Below are 19274 nucleotides of genomic sequence, written 5' to 3' on the forward strand. Positions count from 1 at the left end.
GTGGCATTTTTAGTTTCTTCTTCTGGAAGAGAGAGAGAGACTATGTTTTGTACTTCCAAGGTTCAAGCACATTTAGGTTGTTATGAGGTTGTGTTCAATGTCGGATTGTTGATTTGAATGTACTGTATCAATGGTGATGATAGTGATGACAATGCTGATAATTAAAGTGCAGTTGATATGCGTTACTGTTATTATATATTGTGGAAATAGACACAACAATGCATACAAATATCATATAATTTACGAGCTTACTGAGGTCTACATGGTAAACGCGTTTTAACAGTGCCAGTTTTATTGTGATTCAGCTTTGGATTGACGTTACTATATGAACATTCTTTCGCACTCCTCCTGAAACTGTTCTGTACGCGAAAGACAGATTTTGTATTCTTTGTACTAGTCGTAGAAATCGTAAGACGGGGGTGAGCTTACGTGGAAAATATAAAATTGCGACGTAGAGTGACAAAAGTATGATAATACGTTGCAACTGAAGCGGCAATAAATTGTATATAATAACGAGATTATGTAAGATGTGAACAACATGATACTTTAACTCGTACGTTAAGGATAAGGATAAGGATATCTTCCTATTTATTTATACTATATCGTTAGTTTATATTCTCTGAGACCGCCGACACTTTTATAATAAACTGCGTTCATCGCTTCTACAGTGCCTTTGGACACCTATCAAATGTACTGTTCGTGCGATATCAATAAAATGTACTAGTGTACCGTGCAAAATCAAATATATAATATGAATATTACGTTTGTTGATCGCATTAATATAAGCATCTCTGTCTTGAACATTTACGTACAAACTCAAAATTTTTATCCATGTTTACATAAATTCTTCAAAGTATAACACACTCCGTGTGTCTGTAACCGTAAAGTACAGTTATTAGATAGCATTAGATAGCATTAATACATGTAAAACGAATCTTAAGACGTAATCAAGATTTAAAAAAAAATCTTAAATGTTTTGTTGTCTTTTTATTGACTTTTTTAGTTTTTTTGTATGTTATTTTTAGTTATTTGATTAATAATTTATATTATGTACCATTATAGTACTTATAAGAACCTACGCGATGTGTCCTATGAATACACAAAGTACAATAATAATTTTATATCGGGATACATTGTAGAATAATCAAATTTTAGTTTAAATAAAAAGTTAATATTTATGCATAATTAAAACAATTTTGAAAATTATTTAAAAAATATTAGTTTTATTTGTAATTATTTATGTTTATATAGTTACAATGTAGATATGTACTGAAAACATTGTACAAGGTAGCAATTTTATGCGTGTTTTTTAGGTAATGTGATAACCAAAAGAAATATTTTATATATGAATTGTCGCTTTAATATGATAATATAAAAACAAATCTATTTTTCCTATTAATAGACAATTTTTATATATCGTCTTTTACAAGTCCAGGACAGAAAATGCTTATATTACTCGCTATTTTTAAAATCTGATGTATTCATATACAACATATGCAACTCTTTCATCCTGTACAATATTATATTGTATGCACTGTAGTATACATGTAGTTAATACAAATGTTAATTATATACATATACAGAGCACGCTTCCTTATTTTCACTATTTCAACTAGTTTAAAATCCTGATTATAATAAGGTCTTCGAGAATATTTATCAAAAGAAAAGCTCGTTGTCAGCTTTAACATACGAAAGCAATTCGACTGTACAAAATTGTAAAAGAGTTGTACAAAACTTATTTTCAAAACTGTTTTATAATTAAACGTGATAATCGCATATATAAAATGCGATGATCAGTTTCAATTTGTAATGGAAACTGATATTTTATATAGGGGAATAGTGTCTAATAGACAAAAAATCCTTTTTCCGGATGTTTCTTTTAAATGGGATGGAAAATCCAGTATTGTGATTTAGAAAAAGGTTCGAAGCTATATATTTTTTTAGTTTACTAATAGAAACAACTTGATAAGTTTTACAAACATTCGTATGTGTTAAAATGCAACGAATATATAATTATTAAATTATTACATGATACACACACAGAATGTGTCTGGAGACGTCTTTGACAAATGTTAAAATTGTTTTTAAAATGAGCAGCTTTCATATGTAAATGATTAAGTATTCTATTTCATTTCTTTTCCACTGCATGTATACATTACTTTTACGGGTTATATATTTTAATCGTATAAGAAGTGGTAACTTAAAAGATGTAGGCACTGCCTAATATGGCGAGGTTTAATAATTTTGATTCAAAGGATTGCGTGTAATCGTCGAGTATTTCGATAACAATCTATCAGATAGAAACTATTAGATAATTATTCGAGATATATCATATATGATGTATCAAATATATCAAGAATTATATATACATATAACCTTGATTAACGAACTTAATATTGTTTTCTAATATTCTTATAGTAATGGCAAAGTTTCACATCATGCAGAAATTACTTTGCTAGCATTCGTTATTGCATCGTAAATTTTATTAAAACGTTCAAGTTCCAGCTTATTTAATATTCAGACTGTTGATACTAAAGATAATTTTCAAACCGCGTTAAAGCACACACATTCAACTTGCATTATTCTTAATCTTAAACTCTCGTAGAAACCTGACCAATGAGTCTGGTTTTATCTATCTAGTAAGATATTAGATTTAAAAAATGCTGTTACTGGCCTGCGGCAAGTTGTTTATGCGTTTTATCACTTTATCATTTTGAACCTTATTACTTCGAGTCTGATTGAATGGATCGCCCAACATAATCCTCTCCATATTAGGCGTAATTCCCCTATATATACTTATATATATGTATATTTCTATATACATATCCTTCTGTGTAAACTTTTACATATATGTATATAAAATTACAAGGACACGTTTGACGTGTGAGAGTTACGTAAAATGACCACCTGCAGACTGTTTAACAGAGCGCTTGTAGGAATTGTATAAGCGTACGTGTCGGACGCCCGGTCATTCCAGCCGGGATATACGGTAATTCGTCGTGGGCAGGACCCATGACACCAGCTATGTCCAGATGCATCCACGGCGTATCCTTGGTGACAAACTCCCTCAAAAATGCAGCGGCAGTACAAGAGCCACCACCCTTGCACTTCGCGATGTTATTTATATCAGCACCTTTGACTTTTTCTGAAAATTATCGGGACATTTAATAACGGGACAGTGATCCGGAGATAATAAAGAATGAATATATAAAGAAAGAAGTTTCTAAAATAGAATTATAAAATAGATAACGTAACGCGTGCATAAATTCTTTGAATCACTCACTTGTTACTTCATCCGTGAAATGCTGCCACAGAGGGAATCTCCATACTCGATCGCCGGTTACCGTGCCAGCATTTCTCAGAGTTTCGTAAAGATTGCCATCATTAGTAAATACTCCAGTCGCGGAATTCGACAAGGCGATTCTCATGGCACCAGTCAATGTAGCGATATCCAAGATAAATCTATATTTAAATTGAAGACACTTATCTATTTATAATTGTTTTCGATAATTTCTCTGCCAAAGATATTGATAAAATATGATACGATAACATATTAATAACATAGGAAATATCTTTTTGCTAAAATTAAGATCCAAGAGATACAGTTCTCTTATACTAATTCTAAATATCAAGATCAATACAATTTAGTTTCAAGCAAACCTTGGATTAAACTGTTCAGCGTAGCACAGCGCATCGGCGAGAATCAACCTGCCCTCTGCATCGGTGTTGTCCACAATGATGGTCTTGCCGTTCATCGCCCGCACTAGATCTCCCGGTTTCGTAGCATGTCCGGACGGTAGATTCTCCGTGAGCGGGATCAATCCGACGATATTTTTCTTCAGTTTGAGTTCCGCTGCGGCTCGGATGGTAGCGGCCACACAGGCGGCGCCGCTCATATCTGCGCGCATCTCATCCATCTCCGATGACGGCTGCGAGCAATCGTTTATCTTTAAATCTCATTTTCTCGTTAATTATTTCTAGAAATAGAGAAAGACCGGCTTACCTTAAGGCTGATGCCACCGGCATCGAAAGTGACTCCCTTGCCAACAAACGTCATTGGTGACTCATTCGGATTCTCGGCGCCCTTGTAACTGATCTCGAGGAACTTGGGTGGTTCGATGCTACCGCGCGCCACACTAAGGAACGAGCCCATCTTCTTCTGCTCGGCCCAGCTTTTGTCATGCACCTGTACGTCAACTCCGAGATGCGTCAAAACCTCAAAGACCCGTTGCGAAAATATTGTTGGTGTCATCAGGTTCGCGGGCGTGTCCGAGAGCTCGCGAGCCCAGTTTTGTGCCTGAGCTTTGATAATGCCAACTCGCCATTCTGCCCTTAAAGAATAATAAATTATTAGTTTTGTATTCTTTTTTTTTTTAAACGAAATCTACATTTTTCAATTTTAATGCAAAATGGTTGGATACAACACGATAATAGGAGTCAAGTACCGTAATTCTTGTGTAAATCAAACGGTTAACAAAACAACTTTATTAATAATTAATCCGCTTACATGTTTCGGCTCACTTTTGAGCCATTCTCAGAGACAGTATGACGTTGTAATTACAAAAAAAATTTTTTTCTTACAAACTAATTCATTTCAGTGAGCCACCTCTACCTATTAACGGAAATTATAATATAAAAACGAATTCTAATAATGATCTGTATTAAAATTATTAAATTTTTTTGAAAGCAAAAACGATTTATTGTAAAACAATAGAAGGTAGCTCACTAAACCAAAAATTCATCATATCGCAAACACTTAAATTCTATAGGTTTAGTCAAAAACTAGTTCTTGACCATTCAGCGAATCAGTGTCAATTATGTTGAAATTAATGGATAACTTTTAATACACTTAAAACGTTAATCGCAAAGAAAAAGAAAAAAGAAGGAAAGAAAACTCTGATATTAATTATATAGTCCAGACGGACATCAAAACCAAAACTGAATCTTTAATAATTTAATCTTAATGTGACGAAGAATGTACACTGATCAGTGTACATTCTTCGTTACATTACCGTGCTTATTGACTCCTATTGCCCTGTTGTATCTAACAAATTTTGTATTATTAAGGAGTCTTTAGGAATTAATTTATTTTCAATTTTAATGAATGTTTTTTGATAAACATATATAATGAAATATTACTTACTCTCCTTCTTCTCCGTATAGCGAGATCTTTGGTAATTTCTTTTTCTTCTCTTCATTTTTATAACCTTGATAAAGCCATGTAGATAAACCAGCTCCTTCAGCGGCAGCTTCCGCATCTCCTAGCGTTTCTAACTTGATGTCCTTTATCTCGACGTCATCTAGTGCACGGCATCCCGCTATAAAATAAAATTAAAATTTTAATAAAATATATCATATCTTATAATATAATTTACTTTTTAACGATTTTCTTTTAAAACCTGTTTAAAAAATGGATAAACCATCCTGTATACTATAAACAATTATAATTACACTATAATCTTAAACGCACAAAAGAAATTAATATCATTTAATAAGATAACATGTTTTGAAATTGTTTCAATTTAGTATATGTATGTGTTGGTGTGTGTGTGTGTGTGTATATATATATATATATATATATATACATGGAGCTTAAAGTATTATCTAAAGGGATTTGAGTAACAAAGTGAAATGAGTGTATTTGCATGATACATAATTTGAATATTAAGATTACCTGCTGCGGCAGCACGTACACTTTCCTTCCCTTCATGAATTTCCTCAAGTTTGTTAATAGCAAGACCTTGTTTCCCCAGTCCAACTACCGCGACTCCGGAGTAATCTGTTTCATCCAAACCCCAAAACACTCTAGCATGACCTTTAGGGATCTTTGGTCCTGCTCTGTAGCGCAAACATTCGTTCGAAGTTAGTGAAAAAATTTTGATCGTAACAATTTGTGAGGAAAGATATGCGATAATAACGCATTTAGTAGACAGAAATATTCAGACACAAATTCATAAATTTATTAATTACAATAGAATCTAGGCATTCTTTTGACATTCATCATGTATGGTATATTTGCAATTTTTTAAAATATACTCTAAAAATATACTATTCTTTATTCTAGAATATTCTTTTTTTTTCATCCAGTTATACATTATACATCGGTACATTTACAATTACTCACTTCGGAAAGTATAGCTACACATTAATTCACAACTGCTGTTTTTCTGAGCTACAGTATCAGCGTAGATACATTACGTTACGGAACTGTTTCACATTCAGTTCTCACTAACACTGTTGAAACGAGCATTACAACCTATTTAGCGGCTTAAGATATAATATACAATGAAATTTGTTGATAAACTTCATAAATTGTTATATATACAATAACGCTACAAGTAGTAATGTGACTTTGTCATGGGGTTTACTTGGCATAGTTGTATAGTAACACAATATAACAAAAAATAAATTTACATATAATTAGATATATGTTCACCGCAAATAAGAAATAATAGATTCATTAATATTTTAACAAGAGCAATTTTATAAAAAAAATGATTAAAATGTACTCACTGTTCCATCAATTTGACATTCCGAAAATTTATATGAATGTTATATATTTTTACCACAATATATTTAATTCCTCTATTTATTCTTTGTACAATTTCTTTTCTTAAATAACGTTCCTATTATTTAAAACAATAATTTACTTTGTTTTAATTCTGTTCTTCGATTATTCAATGTTTCAATGAGGCTAATGTAATATTACAAACTTTTTAACAGCAAAATCAAACACAAAGACAATAATATAATTAATAAAAAATTTAACATTTAGTAAAGAAATATCATAAGTCAATTTCAATAAAAATGTGTTATCTATATATACCATTATCGGTGCAAAAAATATTTGAGATGTTGTTGATTACTTCTTATCACGTCTCTGTTTACAAGATTGTGCAATCACATTGTGATACCACCAAGTCAATTTAAGCTAAAAATTTTGTTAAAATGCAAAAAAATGTTTTAATATTTCTATCACGCGGCAGCGAAAATATCGATATTTCGGTATTCAAAATATCGATATTACAATTATTATTGATTTCTAAGAAAATGCAGGTACGATTTGTATACGATTGCCAGTCGAAGTTACATATGTGTATCAGTTTTATATTACATTTCAGTATATATGCGTATTTTTTAATTTTGATAATTTCCGATGTTTGAATTTTTTCCAATCTTTAAAAACTTAAGGCTCCCTATATATATTAATGGAAATATTTTTCAATAAAACAATATTTATATTTATAGAATACATTTGTAAAATATATCGAATACTCTGCTTTTATTTCGGAATAGAATAAAATCCGTAATAATTACGGAACATAAGAATTTTCGATATATTTTACAAATCTATTCTAGCGATAGCAAATGTTTTTTTTATTAAGGAATATATTTTAGGTATAGTTTGCAAGAATTTTCTTTATGAATTTTTTTTTTTACTTTTGACATCTAAGGTGGCTGCAGTGAGTAGGCAGGAGCCTTAAACAAGTGCATTTCAGATTTATTATGAAAATTCTGTAAAAAAAATTGTGCCATTATCAAACATGTTTATCATCTTTAAGTTTGCGTTAAGAATAGATTATGGATTAAGATATTAAAATAATTATTCGAAAACATTAAGAAGCGTTATTGGAAAATCACTCTCGAACACACGCATACATTGCTGTAAATTTTTGCAGGTTCAAACTGCTGCTTCCAAAAGTATTGTACTTATTGTGCTAAGTGCCATTCTCACATCACACAAGCATATTTAAAAATATATATGTATGTATGTGTGTATATATGTATATTTGCACAAAATACAATTCAGCAAGCGTGCAATTATGGTATCTCCGATAAATGTTAAGTATCGATAACGTAAAATTACGAAAGATCATCGTATAAGTCATACGCAGGAATATTTTTTGAACATGTTATAACAATGCAAAACCTTTTATCATTACGATTCAGTCTGTTGAGATAGAATTACACCTAAATTAGATTAGAAAATAGATTCAAGATACGAAAATGTAATAATTAACAGTACTGATTTTCCTAATCGTACGTATAATGCACACAGTGTATAATTTAGAATTGTACATATAGCATAAATTCAGAATTATACACATAGCATATAGTTCAGAGAAAATATTTGTGCTCTCTGATACATTGAGCATGGATCAATCAAAGATCTCCATTTGCAATAGTTTTATTCGCCGATAATGCATCATTGAACGTCATTTCCATCCGATCTACAAATTACTTCAATAGTAGAAATTTTCACACTACACGTTATTATTATAATTACGCTATTTAGAATGATTCCGTTATTTCTCGTTGTTATTCACGCTTAAAATAATCACAAGAGAGATACCATAAAATAAAAAGGGTCTAAGTACGCGGGTTAAAAGTACAAAAACACAAAACAACAGATTTAATCAATTCTTTTCTTGAAGTAGAATTTTTGTCTTATTATTTTCATATTTCTAGTTTGGTTCTACCTTCTTTATTATTTAGACCCGTTTTAATTTATAGTAATCGAATATGCGTTTCACTCACAATCAGTTAAGTTCCCCGTTTAATTGCTTTTCCTTAATTGTCTCATACCAGTTCTAATATTTTGATAATTCCTTGAGAATTAGCGGCTACTACGACATTAGACATCTGCCTCCAACACACCGCAGATACAAACTCGTTCAGATCTTCCTCTCTTCTATCTTGCACCTCCAATATGCTTCGAACGGCATCGAATTTGTATGAGAATAACTGCTTCGTCAATCCTTTGTAATACACGTACAGTGCATTATTTTCTGATCCGCAGGCCACGTAATCACCATCAGTAGCGAGTCCGACAAAGTTCTTCTCATTCACATGTCCGACGAACGATCGTAAACAAAGTGGATTATTTATATTCCACATCTTCAACTGAGAATCCGTACTTGCTGATACAATTTCCTCCTTGTTGATAAACTTGACATAGGAGACGGCTTTGCGGTGGCCTTTGAATATGCACAATGCTTCCTTCATGTTGCGTAAATCGTAATAATGTACGCAGTGATCCGCAGAGCCGAATGCCAGGTGACATGAGCTGCGTGGATTAAATTTCACGCAGCATACGTTTGCTTTCGCTTCTAACGACGCCACGGAATAATCGGTATTCAATGCCCACAACTTGACTCGGGCATCGTCAGAGCCGGACGCGATCAATCTAGTGTCCACGTCATTGAAATCGACAGACCAACACCTCTTCTCGTGCTCCTGGAACGCCTTTGTCCTCTGACCGGTCATCGCGTCCCATACCGTCACGGTGCCTTCGTAATCTGAAGATGCAAGCATTCCCTTGTGAAAGGAATTCCAAGAAACGCAAGAAATCTTGGAGCTAGAAACCATCTCGACGCAGGGATAATGAATATCGACAGTATCACGGATAACCGCACCGTAATCGAACACTTTGATACGTTTGGTAACACCAGCGATTGCAAAGAATTCGTTGTCCTTATCGAACTCGATACTGGACACGATGGTCGAGTTATTGAAGAGATCCGACGAGTAGTTGAGGGTGGCCAGTGGACGAAGGGAATTGTATCTCGAGAACTTGACGAGATTCTCGCGAAAGACGTCTAAACCGGAACTTGTGCTGTGCATGCCACCGTGCTGTTGAGCTTCGCTCTGAGACTGTGTTTTCTGACCGAGTAACAATTCCTTGCCGCGAGAGTCAAAATAACATTGAACGAAATCGTCGAAATGAGCGTGTAGCCTCTTTCTACGTATGGCTAGCGTCGATCCACCGGGCTGACTGACACTTGGATTGGTGAAGGTGTCGGTGGTGCCGGTCGCCTTCTCATTAGGTTTTATCATATTTGAGTCTATGATATCTATAAGGCCGAGCATCTCTCGCCTAATAGCTGATACTTGTGCGCTATCATTCTCACTCGCCTTCTTGACGTCCTCTACCCGCGGACACTTGCTCTGAACGTCTTTCAGAATGTTCTCCACTTCCTCCATGTCCTTCTTGATCAATGCCACTTCTTTTTGCAACTGATTCTTTTGCTCTTCCTTTTGCTGCAGCAAGTGTTTGAGAAACTCGTGTAAAAGCTTGTTTTGCGCCGTACAAGTCTCTGCCTCGAGCAAATGCTTTCGTTGAGTCAGCACCTCCAACATCACATTTACGTCAGGTAGAGTGAGATTGGCGCTCTCCGCTGCCACAATGCTCCTCAGTCCGTCAGATACCGGTGCCGATGAATCGTTACCCGCTGCTCTGTGCCTACTATTGTCCGCGTAAGAGCCTAACTGAGCGAGACCTTTGGTTCTCGTTTTATACTTGGAAACTAGCTCGTCCAACAGAAAATTCGGGAAAATGTCCTGTTCGCTCAACGTGAAACTGCATTTCGGGCAACGGTCCTTAATCTCTAAACATTTTACAATACAATGATGACAAAACGTGTGTCCGCAACGTGTGATATACGCCGTGTCGATAAGATCGAAGCAAATCGGACACATGTAATCATTGCTCTTATCTTCTAATATGCCAGTCATTCTCTGTAGCACATTTGTAGGTGGATGAGGCTTATTAAATTTACCGCTACCATCGCCTAATCCACCACTGCTCCCTGCGCTGCTATCATTCCCCATATTACTGTCGCCAGGAGTCGACATTACTAATATTACTCTACTTGATTCTTGTGTCAGTCTTGAAGCAGTGATGGTTAATTAACTCAACGATTTAACAGCTTAAAATCTCCTATTTCAATTTCGTCTGACGTCGCATTGAAAAGAATGTATCATAAATCAGGCAGTATTATATTCTCATTTATAAAGCGCAGCGTGTTTCTAGGATATCCTTGTGCGGAGCAAGTTGCGCTTCATATCATGCGTATAATACCGTCTCTCACTCTAGTCACTCCTGAAACAATGAAAATAATGCCAGTGAGCTCGTGTTGCGCAAGACTATCATTGAAAAATTCAAAATTTTCAATTAACAGAAATGATACTTCATATATGACAATTTTAAGATAACAAAGGGAAAGCACTTTTCAATGTCAGATAAAGCTCAGGCAGCATTATAACAATTGTTTCAGGCTGGAAATATGAATAAAATATTTAAACATATTTTGTTATATCGTATGATCAAACGAAAGTGAAACAACAATTTGGAAGTGCAATGCTGTATAGGGGCAGGGGCTTTCTTGTACACGTCATGATACTATAACTTTCTGTACACGCTTGTTAAATAAAGTATGTGCTAAGAGTATGTGTGTATATACATGAGGAACATAGATTAACTTTGTTGAGAGAAGGAAGGGTTCAATATGGAGAAAGAAAAAAGGTATTTAAAGAGTATTCAACGCTTCGAGTTAACATTTGTGTCCAAATAGTCAAGGCAGAGTAGTCTGGCAAGTATATTCTACAACAGTGACGCACAAGGGATACAGCCTTGTTAGATAACAAAATAATATAATAGTCTATAACACATAGAACGACGCTCTGCGGCGTGATGCCGTTTCTAAAATCGCACGGATGCACAAAAGAGATTTTACAGCGATGATAAGTAGCGGGCATTGAGACTTACAGCAGAATGTTTTTCAGTAGCTTGCCGTTAACCAGCTCATTGTACTTGGCCGCCGTAGGGGTGAGCACGACGTTGTCCTCGCTCTCAGTTTCGTATACACCCAATACCAATCCCGTCTGCGGAAAAAAGAGGTAAATATGTCAGGTGAAGCGGGCGATAACAGGACAAGATCGTCGACGAGTAAATATATCTGAGAATATGGAATATCGAGTCAGCGTCGACATTTGATTGTTGACGTCGACAGGAAAGAGTTTAGATAAGACGCCCAAGATGTGTTTGCGCTTGCACACGACGACAAATTGCATCATGCTTGTCCGAATTTTCCGAGATTCCACGAGAATTTCGCGTCTCATCGTTTCGATGAGCGAACGTGCCGCTTTTTAATCGACGAGGAAGAATCGCGCGGTATTACCTTCATGGTCGATACGTTGGCGAACAGACGCAAGTGCGAATTTCCGTACTGTAGTGCTCCAGTCCTGATAAAAGACAATGCCATAATTCGTTCCCAAGAGCATTAGGTGTGATACATATATACCCCCATCATGAAGGCCGCACACGACGGCGACGGCGAAACGACGATTCTGATAGGCTGGATTTGATCTCCAAAAACGTTGGCGCCACACGATGTAATCCAATGTAAACCGCGCGAATTATGAATGTGAAAGACCGTTCATTCTTCGATGATAATCGACGACTTCTCAAGTAGAACAAGTCATTATGATATTATAATGATGTCAAAATAATTCTAAAATGATCATTAAAAGTCATATTTCAATCATTTTCGATTCATTTTAATGTCATTTTGACGTTATTGTGACTTGTTGTTCTGCTTGGGTTTATACACAAAAATTTTTTTTTATATTATATAAAAATCTGTGGAACGTATTCTTCTAAGCTTTTGTTAGCATGTTTTTAGTTTTGTGTTATGCTTCGAAGAGAAAAACTTGACACAAAGGCTGCCACCGATTCATCATCTTGTCCTTGTTTAGCATTAATGCTAAACAAAGACAAGATGATGAATCTGAAGCATCAGAGGCATCTAAGCGACGTTTCCGAACACAGCCAAAATAATTGTATCGTATACATTCAGCTAAAAAATAATTTATAAAAAATAAAATATCTTTAATGTAAAAATATATTTTGAAAGCTTCATTTTTTTGCTAGACGTAATCGTGCTTATATTTGTTCTAAATGTACTCTTTGGTCCAAAATAAAAAGCTCGGAATATTTTTCTTAGCGGAAAATATCTAGATGACGTTTGTGAACGAAATTTTAAACATTTCAGAGAATCGCTGTAAAAACAAAATATTGTATAGTATACATATTTATATTTTCAAAACTTAATTCGTCTAAACTTTCTAATTTTCAAATAATAGTTAAAGCAATTTTCACAGAAAATTTTCCCATGCACATAATTAGTGTAATTTATGCTATATAAAGTATTAAATGCTAAATTTTCATTATATTTGTAAAATAAATTAGATATTTTATATTGCAACTTTTCTTTATACATATGTAAGTATTATAATATATATAAATATATTACAATAAATACTAATATATGTACAGTAAATACAGGGAGCTTTGTTACATAACTTAGCAATTTTAACAACTTCTAATAACTTAGCATTAATTTTCCAAGCACAAACATTTTCTCTTTCTCTCTTGCAATGAAAATTTCTTGTCTCGCTTTGAAGAATAAACGCGCCGCATTAATGGACAATTTATCTTCCTATCGCCTGTTTTCAACTGTCTATCTGTTTCCTTTGCATTTTTCTCTTCCTTTTCCAATGCTTTCTTCATCTTGTCATCATTGTCTTGTTTCTCGATATTACTCTTTATCTTTTATCAATTTTTCTTCCGTTTTTGTTTCTTGAATTTTCGTTTCTTCTTTGTTTGATCTTTCCCAGCCATCGTCAGACGAAGATTTATTTGTAGAATGATTACTGTCTGACATATCTGACTTGTAGTGTTTTCTCTTATGGGATACAGTGGGTGCAGCCTCGCACCACACCAGTTGCGTGTAAGCGCTACACTCGGCTACACTACACCAGAGTGGTACACACTGTGGTGTACATTACATCATTATTACGCTAAAACCCTGTTTTCGCTTGACTTCCATTTTCAAATTTTAAACGTCACACTGGCTCTACACCATCCCTTTGAGACAGTGTAGCAAAATCTCACTTTGTGTATAAAATTTGCATTACACCGTAGCCATAGAAACATGGTACACTATCTGAGTGTTGCACTAGTGGGCAATAGTGCAGCCAAGAGAAAACGCTATTAATGTCCGTCTCTTTTCTAGTGAATGATACTTTATCTTGAGCGTTATCAATTGCCTTTGTAGTTTTCTTTCCTGATTCTCCAATGGCTTGACTACTTGGCTTTCACTCAGATAGGATCCACGATTGTACTAGATATTTATGGAACTGTATTGCTTCTGTTTCTTGGACTGTTATCTCTGGTGTTTCAAGGTGGGAGTCTGGGCAATGAAATACCACCGTTCCAAGCTGATGTACTGAGGAATATGTGGATTGACGTTCTTACACTCTTTGTCGATGATGGTTGAAACATGCCAGCCTTCCTTGCCTTCTTCAGCTTCTCCTTTCGCCATTCTTTTCTGCTTCTCTTATTTATTGACTAATTCATCATTCCGTTGGAAACTTTACCTTCTTCCTTTTGCCTTTCTTATCCCCTTTCTGTAAATTTTAAGTCTGTTTATAGTTGAATTAATATAAACTTTTTATACTTAATACTACTTTGGAATAAATATATTCGAAATTTGGTAAAAGCGAGAGGAGAAGTTCTAATTTGCAATTCAGTACAATAACAAAAAAATAAACCTTATGATTTACTTGTAATTGATGCATCAGAGAATGTCGTTGTTTTGTTTACATATGTTCAGTAATATGTTACAGCGAGGTTATGTTTCATGAACTAAAGAAAGTTTGAGAGTAGACATGTCCGCACTTATAATAAAATCTACTAACGCCTCTATGGGCGTGTACATCGAACTACGTAGCCGAGTCTACGAATATTTCCAGCGAGGAAATGGCACGATCTTTGTTTCTGTCGCCTACTTAGCGTTCTACAAATTGTTCCCGTAAAAAACCAGAATAATATATCCATTATAGAACAATTAAGTTGTTTTATGGTTCCGAAGTATTACACGCTTTATAAGATAATTTATGTATAAACGTTTGATTTTCATTTTACATCGAATGAGCCTTGTAATGAGACACGATAGCCTACTAGAGTTCGGTCTATCGCCATTTTGCCCATTTTGCCAATGCAATCGTCTAAACTTTCACATTCGTACACGATCTATTTTATTATTATTTACTACGCTTATTTTTTGTTCCGAATTTTATTCGGTTTACATATTTACATATCTAGCAGCTCGTTGATTTCATGCGAAACCTTTCAACACAGTTATGCGTCTCCAATGAAGCGAAGCGCTTTTCGCAACGCACCTTTCATCATGAGTCCGCTAGAAGTCCCGGTTGATCGACTTGAAGATTGGAGTGGGGCCTCAGGGGCCCTGGTGTGGAAACAAGAGGAGGGGGGGCCCTGTAAGTGTGTCGGGAGTCCTGTCATATGTCGGACTTTTCGTCGGATTGTTCGCGAAACGCGATCGCGCACGTTTCTCGGCGGCTGCACGAGCAATTCGACAAATTCGAGGATTTCCAGGGTGAGCGCGAACGTCGAGGTCGTCGAGTGGACCCCATTCTCGCGCGGTCCTTCGGCCCCCCGTGCGAGCGGAACGCGCTCGGGCCCCGCATCTGCTTCGAGAGTTGGAATGCGGGATCAACATGGAGGAGGTGGCGGATAGATCGATATTGCTCGGTGATGTCACGCACGGTCGCTGACTCTCCCGTCCAGCATCCCGTTGTGAGTTAATTGTGAAATTCGCACGTCAAGCCGTGCCGTAAACGGTCGTGACGCGTCGCGAATGGACGCGTCGATAAGGCCCCTCCCCGCGCCATAACTCGCGCTCTGTAAATACGCACCGCCGCGCAAAATTCGAGATCCGTACAGTGGCAACATTTTTTTTCTCAAAAGCGAATACCGTAACTTGTCGTTGAAGCAGTGCGAAAGTAATTCTATCGAGAAAAGTTGAATTGTGGCAGTTCTACGTTTAGCTTCGTAAATTCGAAGAATAATCTATCCGCAAATTAATCACGTCATGACATATGTCGTTATTAGACAACACAAGCTTATAATTATAAGCATATAAAATTTGAATTTTTTGGCGTATTTTTTTTAGGTACAAATTCGAAAACAATTTCTATTGTAATTTTGCTAATTTTGAATATATACTTTAATTGTTAAACTTTAAGTTAGAATTTGTCCTTTAGTTTCGAAAAATATATCTACACTTTTATTATGTGTGTGAGCAAATCTGTGAAAATCTACTAAACACAAAGTAACAATAATAACATTATATCAATATTATAATTTCTTACTCTACAATATAAATAATAATAATAATAATAATAATAGTAATAATAAATAATTTTATTATATGCTCTTACAAATTGGATTTTAAACATTGTTTAAAATTGCAAAAAATATATATACACACACTGTTGTGAAATATTCTTCAGATCCAACAATTTTTATCTCTACTTGAAAATGAATGTAAAAATTACACGATTGTATTGAAATAAATTTCTGAATTGCAGAACGGAGCATGGAATGGAAGGATCATGCCCACTCCTCTTTCCTAGCTTCGGGGAACAGAGCGGCTCTGAGCGGGGAGGAGGCTATTCGTCGCAAAAGGTCGGCGTTTATCGACCAGGTGCGGACGCTATCGACTTGGGCTATCACACCCTCGACAACAATGCTTGCCGCACTACGTCATCATCGTCCTCGTCAACCCCGGGTATATCCAGCACGCCGACTCGTCAACAGCAACAGCAGCAACAGCTATCGCAGCCTAAGCATCATCTGGTTCATCACGTCGCCGTCAATGACCTCTGCCAGCTCGACGACAGTCTGCTGTTGAGGATCTTTAGCTGGCTCGACACCCGCGACCGCTGTTCCCTGGCGCAGACTTGCCGACGACTCTGGGAGATCGCGTGGCATCCGGCACTCTGGCGAGAGGTCGAGGTGCGTTATCCGCAGAATGCCACCGCGGCGTTAAACGCGCTGACACGCCGTGGTTGTCACACCTGTGTTCGTCGTTTGGTCCTGGAAGGCGCCACCGGGTTGCCCGGCATCTTTGCTCAACTGCCGTATCTCAATCTGACCTCCCTAGTGTTGCGACACTCGCGTCGAGTCACCGACGCCAACGTCACCACCGTGCTGGATAGCTGTGCTCATCTCAGAGAGCTTGACTTGACTGGCTGTTCTAATGTTACTCGTGCCTGCGGTCGTACCACTATTTTACAGCTACAGTCGCTCGATCTTAGCGACTGCCATGGAGTCGAGGATTCCGGCATGATGCTAAGTCTGTCGCGCATGCCGCATCTGGGATGCCTTTACTTACGTAGATGCAGCCGCATTACCGACTCCAGTCTGGCTACCATTGCTTCCTACTGCGCCAACCTACGTCAGCTGTCGGTGTCGGATTGCGTGAAAGTTACGGACTTCGGGGTGCGCGAGCTGGCGGCGCGTCTCGGTCCATCGCTCCGTTACTTCTCCGTAGGCAAATGCGACCGCGTGTCCGACGCTGGTTTGCTGGTCGTCGCCCGTCATTGCTACAAGCTGCGCTACCTGAACGCTCGTGGTTGCGAGGCGCTCAGCGACAGCGCGACCATCGCCCTGGCACGTGGTTGTCCGCGTATGCGCGCCCTGGACATAGGCAAGTGCGACATCGGCGATGCGACCCTCGAGGCACTCTCTACCGGATGCCCGAACCTGAAGAAGCTGTCCCTATGCGGATGCGAGAGGATCACCGACGCTGGTCTCGAAGCCTTGGCCTATTATGTACGTGGCTTGCGGCAACTCAACATCGGCGAGTGCTCCAGAGTCACGTGGGTCGGTTATCGCGCGGTTAAACGTTACTGCCGACGTTGCGTCATAGAGCATACCAATCCTGGGTTCTCCAGCTGATGTCATCCAATCAGCAACGTTGCTCGTATTAAGGATCCCGAGCAATAGCATGGAAGTATTCTCGGAAGAAAGTACTCCGAAGAGGAGAATATTCCGATGAATTCTCTGGAAAAGGGACTTTGAAGTATATCCTGAGAATATTAAAAGTAGGAATTATGTTAATATAGTATATTGAGAATACATTCTCTAGTATAATTTATAAAGATGTCCGAATATTCTCAGGATATTCGCTTATTTCGTAACACTAATCTCAAGTGCCAGAGTGTGTAATATAGCGGAAGTTTATAGAGAATTGTAAACCCAATTTGTTATCAAAGTTTATGCGATGATAAATGTTATTTTTGATACGGCGCGACGAAAAGAAAAACAACGAAGGTGAATTATCAATTTTCGAGATCGATAACTTGTATCGTCTGCAATTTATTTATTAACAAACACCGTTTCGTCGCTCACACATTTGTAAAAAGATTATTTCACGATTGGTTGTAAAAATATATACATATATCTAGCTTTTCAAAAATCACGCATGCTATTTATTGTTTCTATAATTTAATGCATTGTGTAATGATAATGAATCGTTTATATTCTGTAACAACAATGTTTTGTAATTTATTGTAATAACGATACGGTATTAAATACTTTCATTTCTTAACACCATTGGAATTAATATGTCGATTTATTACGTGGCATATGCAATATGTACGAAATTGCATAAAAATATGCAATAAATCAATTCTTGTTAAACTAAATTATTTTTGAAATCCAAAATTTCGCGCAACAAATTTTATATTTATATTATTAAAAAATTGTTATTGTTAAATATACTGCAAATTTCATAAAAAATTTTTATAAAATTATGACTTCGACATTTATACAAGACTTACAGGATTATAATTTTTTGAAATCTTAATTTTCTTCTGACTTATAAAGACTTACAAAGCAAAATTTTATTGAAACCTTACAGTTGCAAAGCGAGGGTAATTTTAACATACAATATATATAAAAAATATATAAAAAATATTTATATGTATAAATATATTTTTAAGGAAACTTAATTATAAAACTCGTTTTCATTTAAATCACGATTCCAACAATTATCTATGTGTCATAAAATACATATATACTTTGAAAAAAATTTTTAATATTGATCTGAATATGCGTGACGCATGTTTTTCAAAAAAACGTAAAATAATTCAAGCTTGTTTCCACCTGTGATCGATAAAATAATGTTAATAAATAATTATTAAAAATAGATTACGATGACGTCCATTTTATGATTTAACTGTTTTTATCGGCTTAAAAATGAAATATATGATCCATTATCTCTCAGAGAGAAAATGTATCGATGCTATTATTTCGGAATCGGCGCTTTCCGTTATTTAAACATTAAAGATTATAAATAAAAAATTACCTCAAATAATAGAACAATATTATAAAATGACGTAATATCCAGACTAAAATAGAAGTCTGTATAGTTGCTTTCTGTTTGCACCAAACTCAGATAATTCTCATTTACGATGTCATATTGTTGAGTGCTGTATGTTCCTTTTTATTTTGATAAGTGAGATTCGATTGAATTTTCACTTACATTCTGCACAAGCTCGAAAGCTTGGAACTGTGTACTTTATTGAGTCTTGTTACCTCATTAAAAGTAAGATTATAAACT

The 19274-nt window shown here is 35.9% G+C and overlaps 3 protein-coding genes and 1 long non-coding RNA gene across 4 annotated transcripts; 1 reads left to right on the plus strand and 3 right to left on the minus strand.

Annotated features, from left to right (window-relative positions):
* Window positions 1–1898: 1898 nt before the first annotated feature.
* Window positions 1899–12108, minus strand: LOC108758408 (cytosol aminopeptidase). The gene is made up of 8 exons (XM_018503366.1): window positions 11961–12108; window positions 11549–11664; window positions 5675–5838; window positions 5144–5318; window positions 4004–4331; window positions 3661–3929; window positions 3284–3462; window positions 1899–3145 (listed from the first exon to the last, which is right to left on the minus strand). Exons 1-8 carry the CDS (start codon window positions 12042–12044, stop codon window positions 2919–2921), a joined length of 1542 nt encoding a protein of 513 aa, XP_018358868.1. The 5' UTR covers window positions 12045–12108; the 3' UTR covers window positions 1899–2918.
* On the minus strand, window positions 8572–10876 carry LOC108758407 (E3 ubiquitin-protein ligase RFWD2). The gene has a single exon (XM_018503365.1). It carries the CDS (start codon window positions 10633–10635, stop codon window positions 8581–8583), a length of 2055 nt encoding a protein of 684 aa, XP_018358867.1. The 5' UTR covers window positions 10636–10876; the 3' UTR covers window positions 8572–8580.
* Window positions 12109–13400: 1292 nt separating the features above from the next.
* LOC108758422 (uncharacterized) lies at window positions 13401–14692 on the minus strand. Its single transcript, XR_001939947.1, has 2 exons — window positions 14407–14692; window positions 13401–14250 (listed from the first exon to the last, which is right to left on the minus strand). It is a non-coding gene; the product is annotated as an uncharacterized LOC108758422 (long non-coding RNA).
* Window positions 14693–15372: 680 nt separating this feature from the next.
* Fbxl7 (F-box and leucine-rich repeat protein 7) lies at window positions 15373–18129 on the plus strand. Its single transcript, XM_018503396.1, has 2 exons — window positions 15373–15442; window positions 16237–18129. Exon 2 carries the CDS (start codon window positions 16250–16252, stop codon window positions 17606–17608), a length of 1359 nt encoding a protein of 452 aa, XP_018358898.1. The 5' UTR covers window positions 15373–15442; window positions 16237–16249; the 3' UTR covers window positions 17609–18129.
* Window positions 18130–19274: the final 1145 nt, after the last annotated feature.

Source organism: Trachymyrmex cornetzi, unplaced genomic scaffold (genome assembly GCF_001594075.2).
Source record: "Trachymyrmex cornetzi isolate Tcor2-1 unplaced genomic scaffold, Tcor1.1 scaffold156, whole genome shotgun sequence".
In the NCBI taxonomy this organism is placed as follows: Eukaryota; Metazoa; Arthropoda; class Insecta; order Hymenoptera; family Formicidae; genus Trachymyrmex; species Trachymyrmex cornetzi.

What these genes read in the sequence shown, in the direction of transcription:
- LOC108758408 (XM_018503366.1), bottom strand. Translation starts at nt 12,044, where the DNA reads ATGGCATTGTCTTTTATCAGGACTGGAGCACTACAGTACGGAAATTCG. An exon ending in CTACTGAAAAACATTCTGCT is followed by an intron (nt 5,839 to 11,548) that starts GTAAGTCTCAAT and finishes TTTGCGCTACAG; the next exon opens with AGCAGGACCAAAGATCCCTA. An exon ending in CCGGTGGCATCAGCCTTAAG is followed by an intron (nt 3,930 to 4,003) that starts GTAAGCCGGTCT and finishes GATTGCTCGCAG; the next exon opens with CCGTCATCGGAGATGGATGA.
- LOC108758407 (XM_018503365.1), bottom strand. Translation starts at nt 10,635, where the DNA reads ATGTCGACTCCTGGCGACAGTAATATGGGGAATGATAGCAGCGCAGGG.
- Fbxl7 (XM_018503396.1), top strand. Translation starts at nt 16,250, where the DNA reads ATGGAAGGATCATGCCCACTCCTCTTTCCTAGCTTCGGGGAACAGAGC.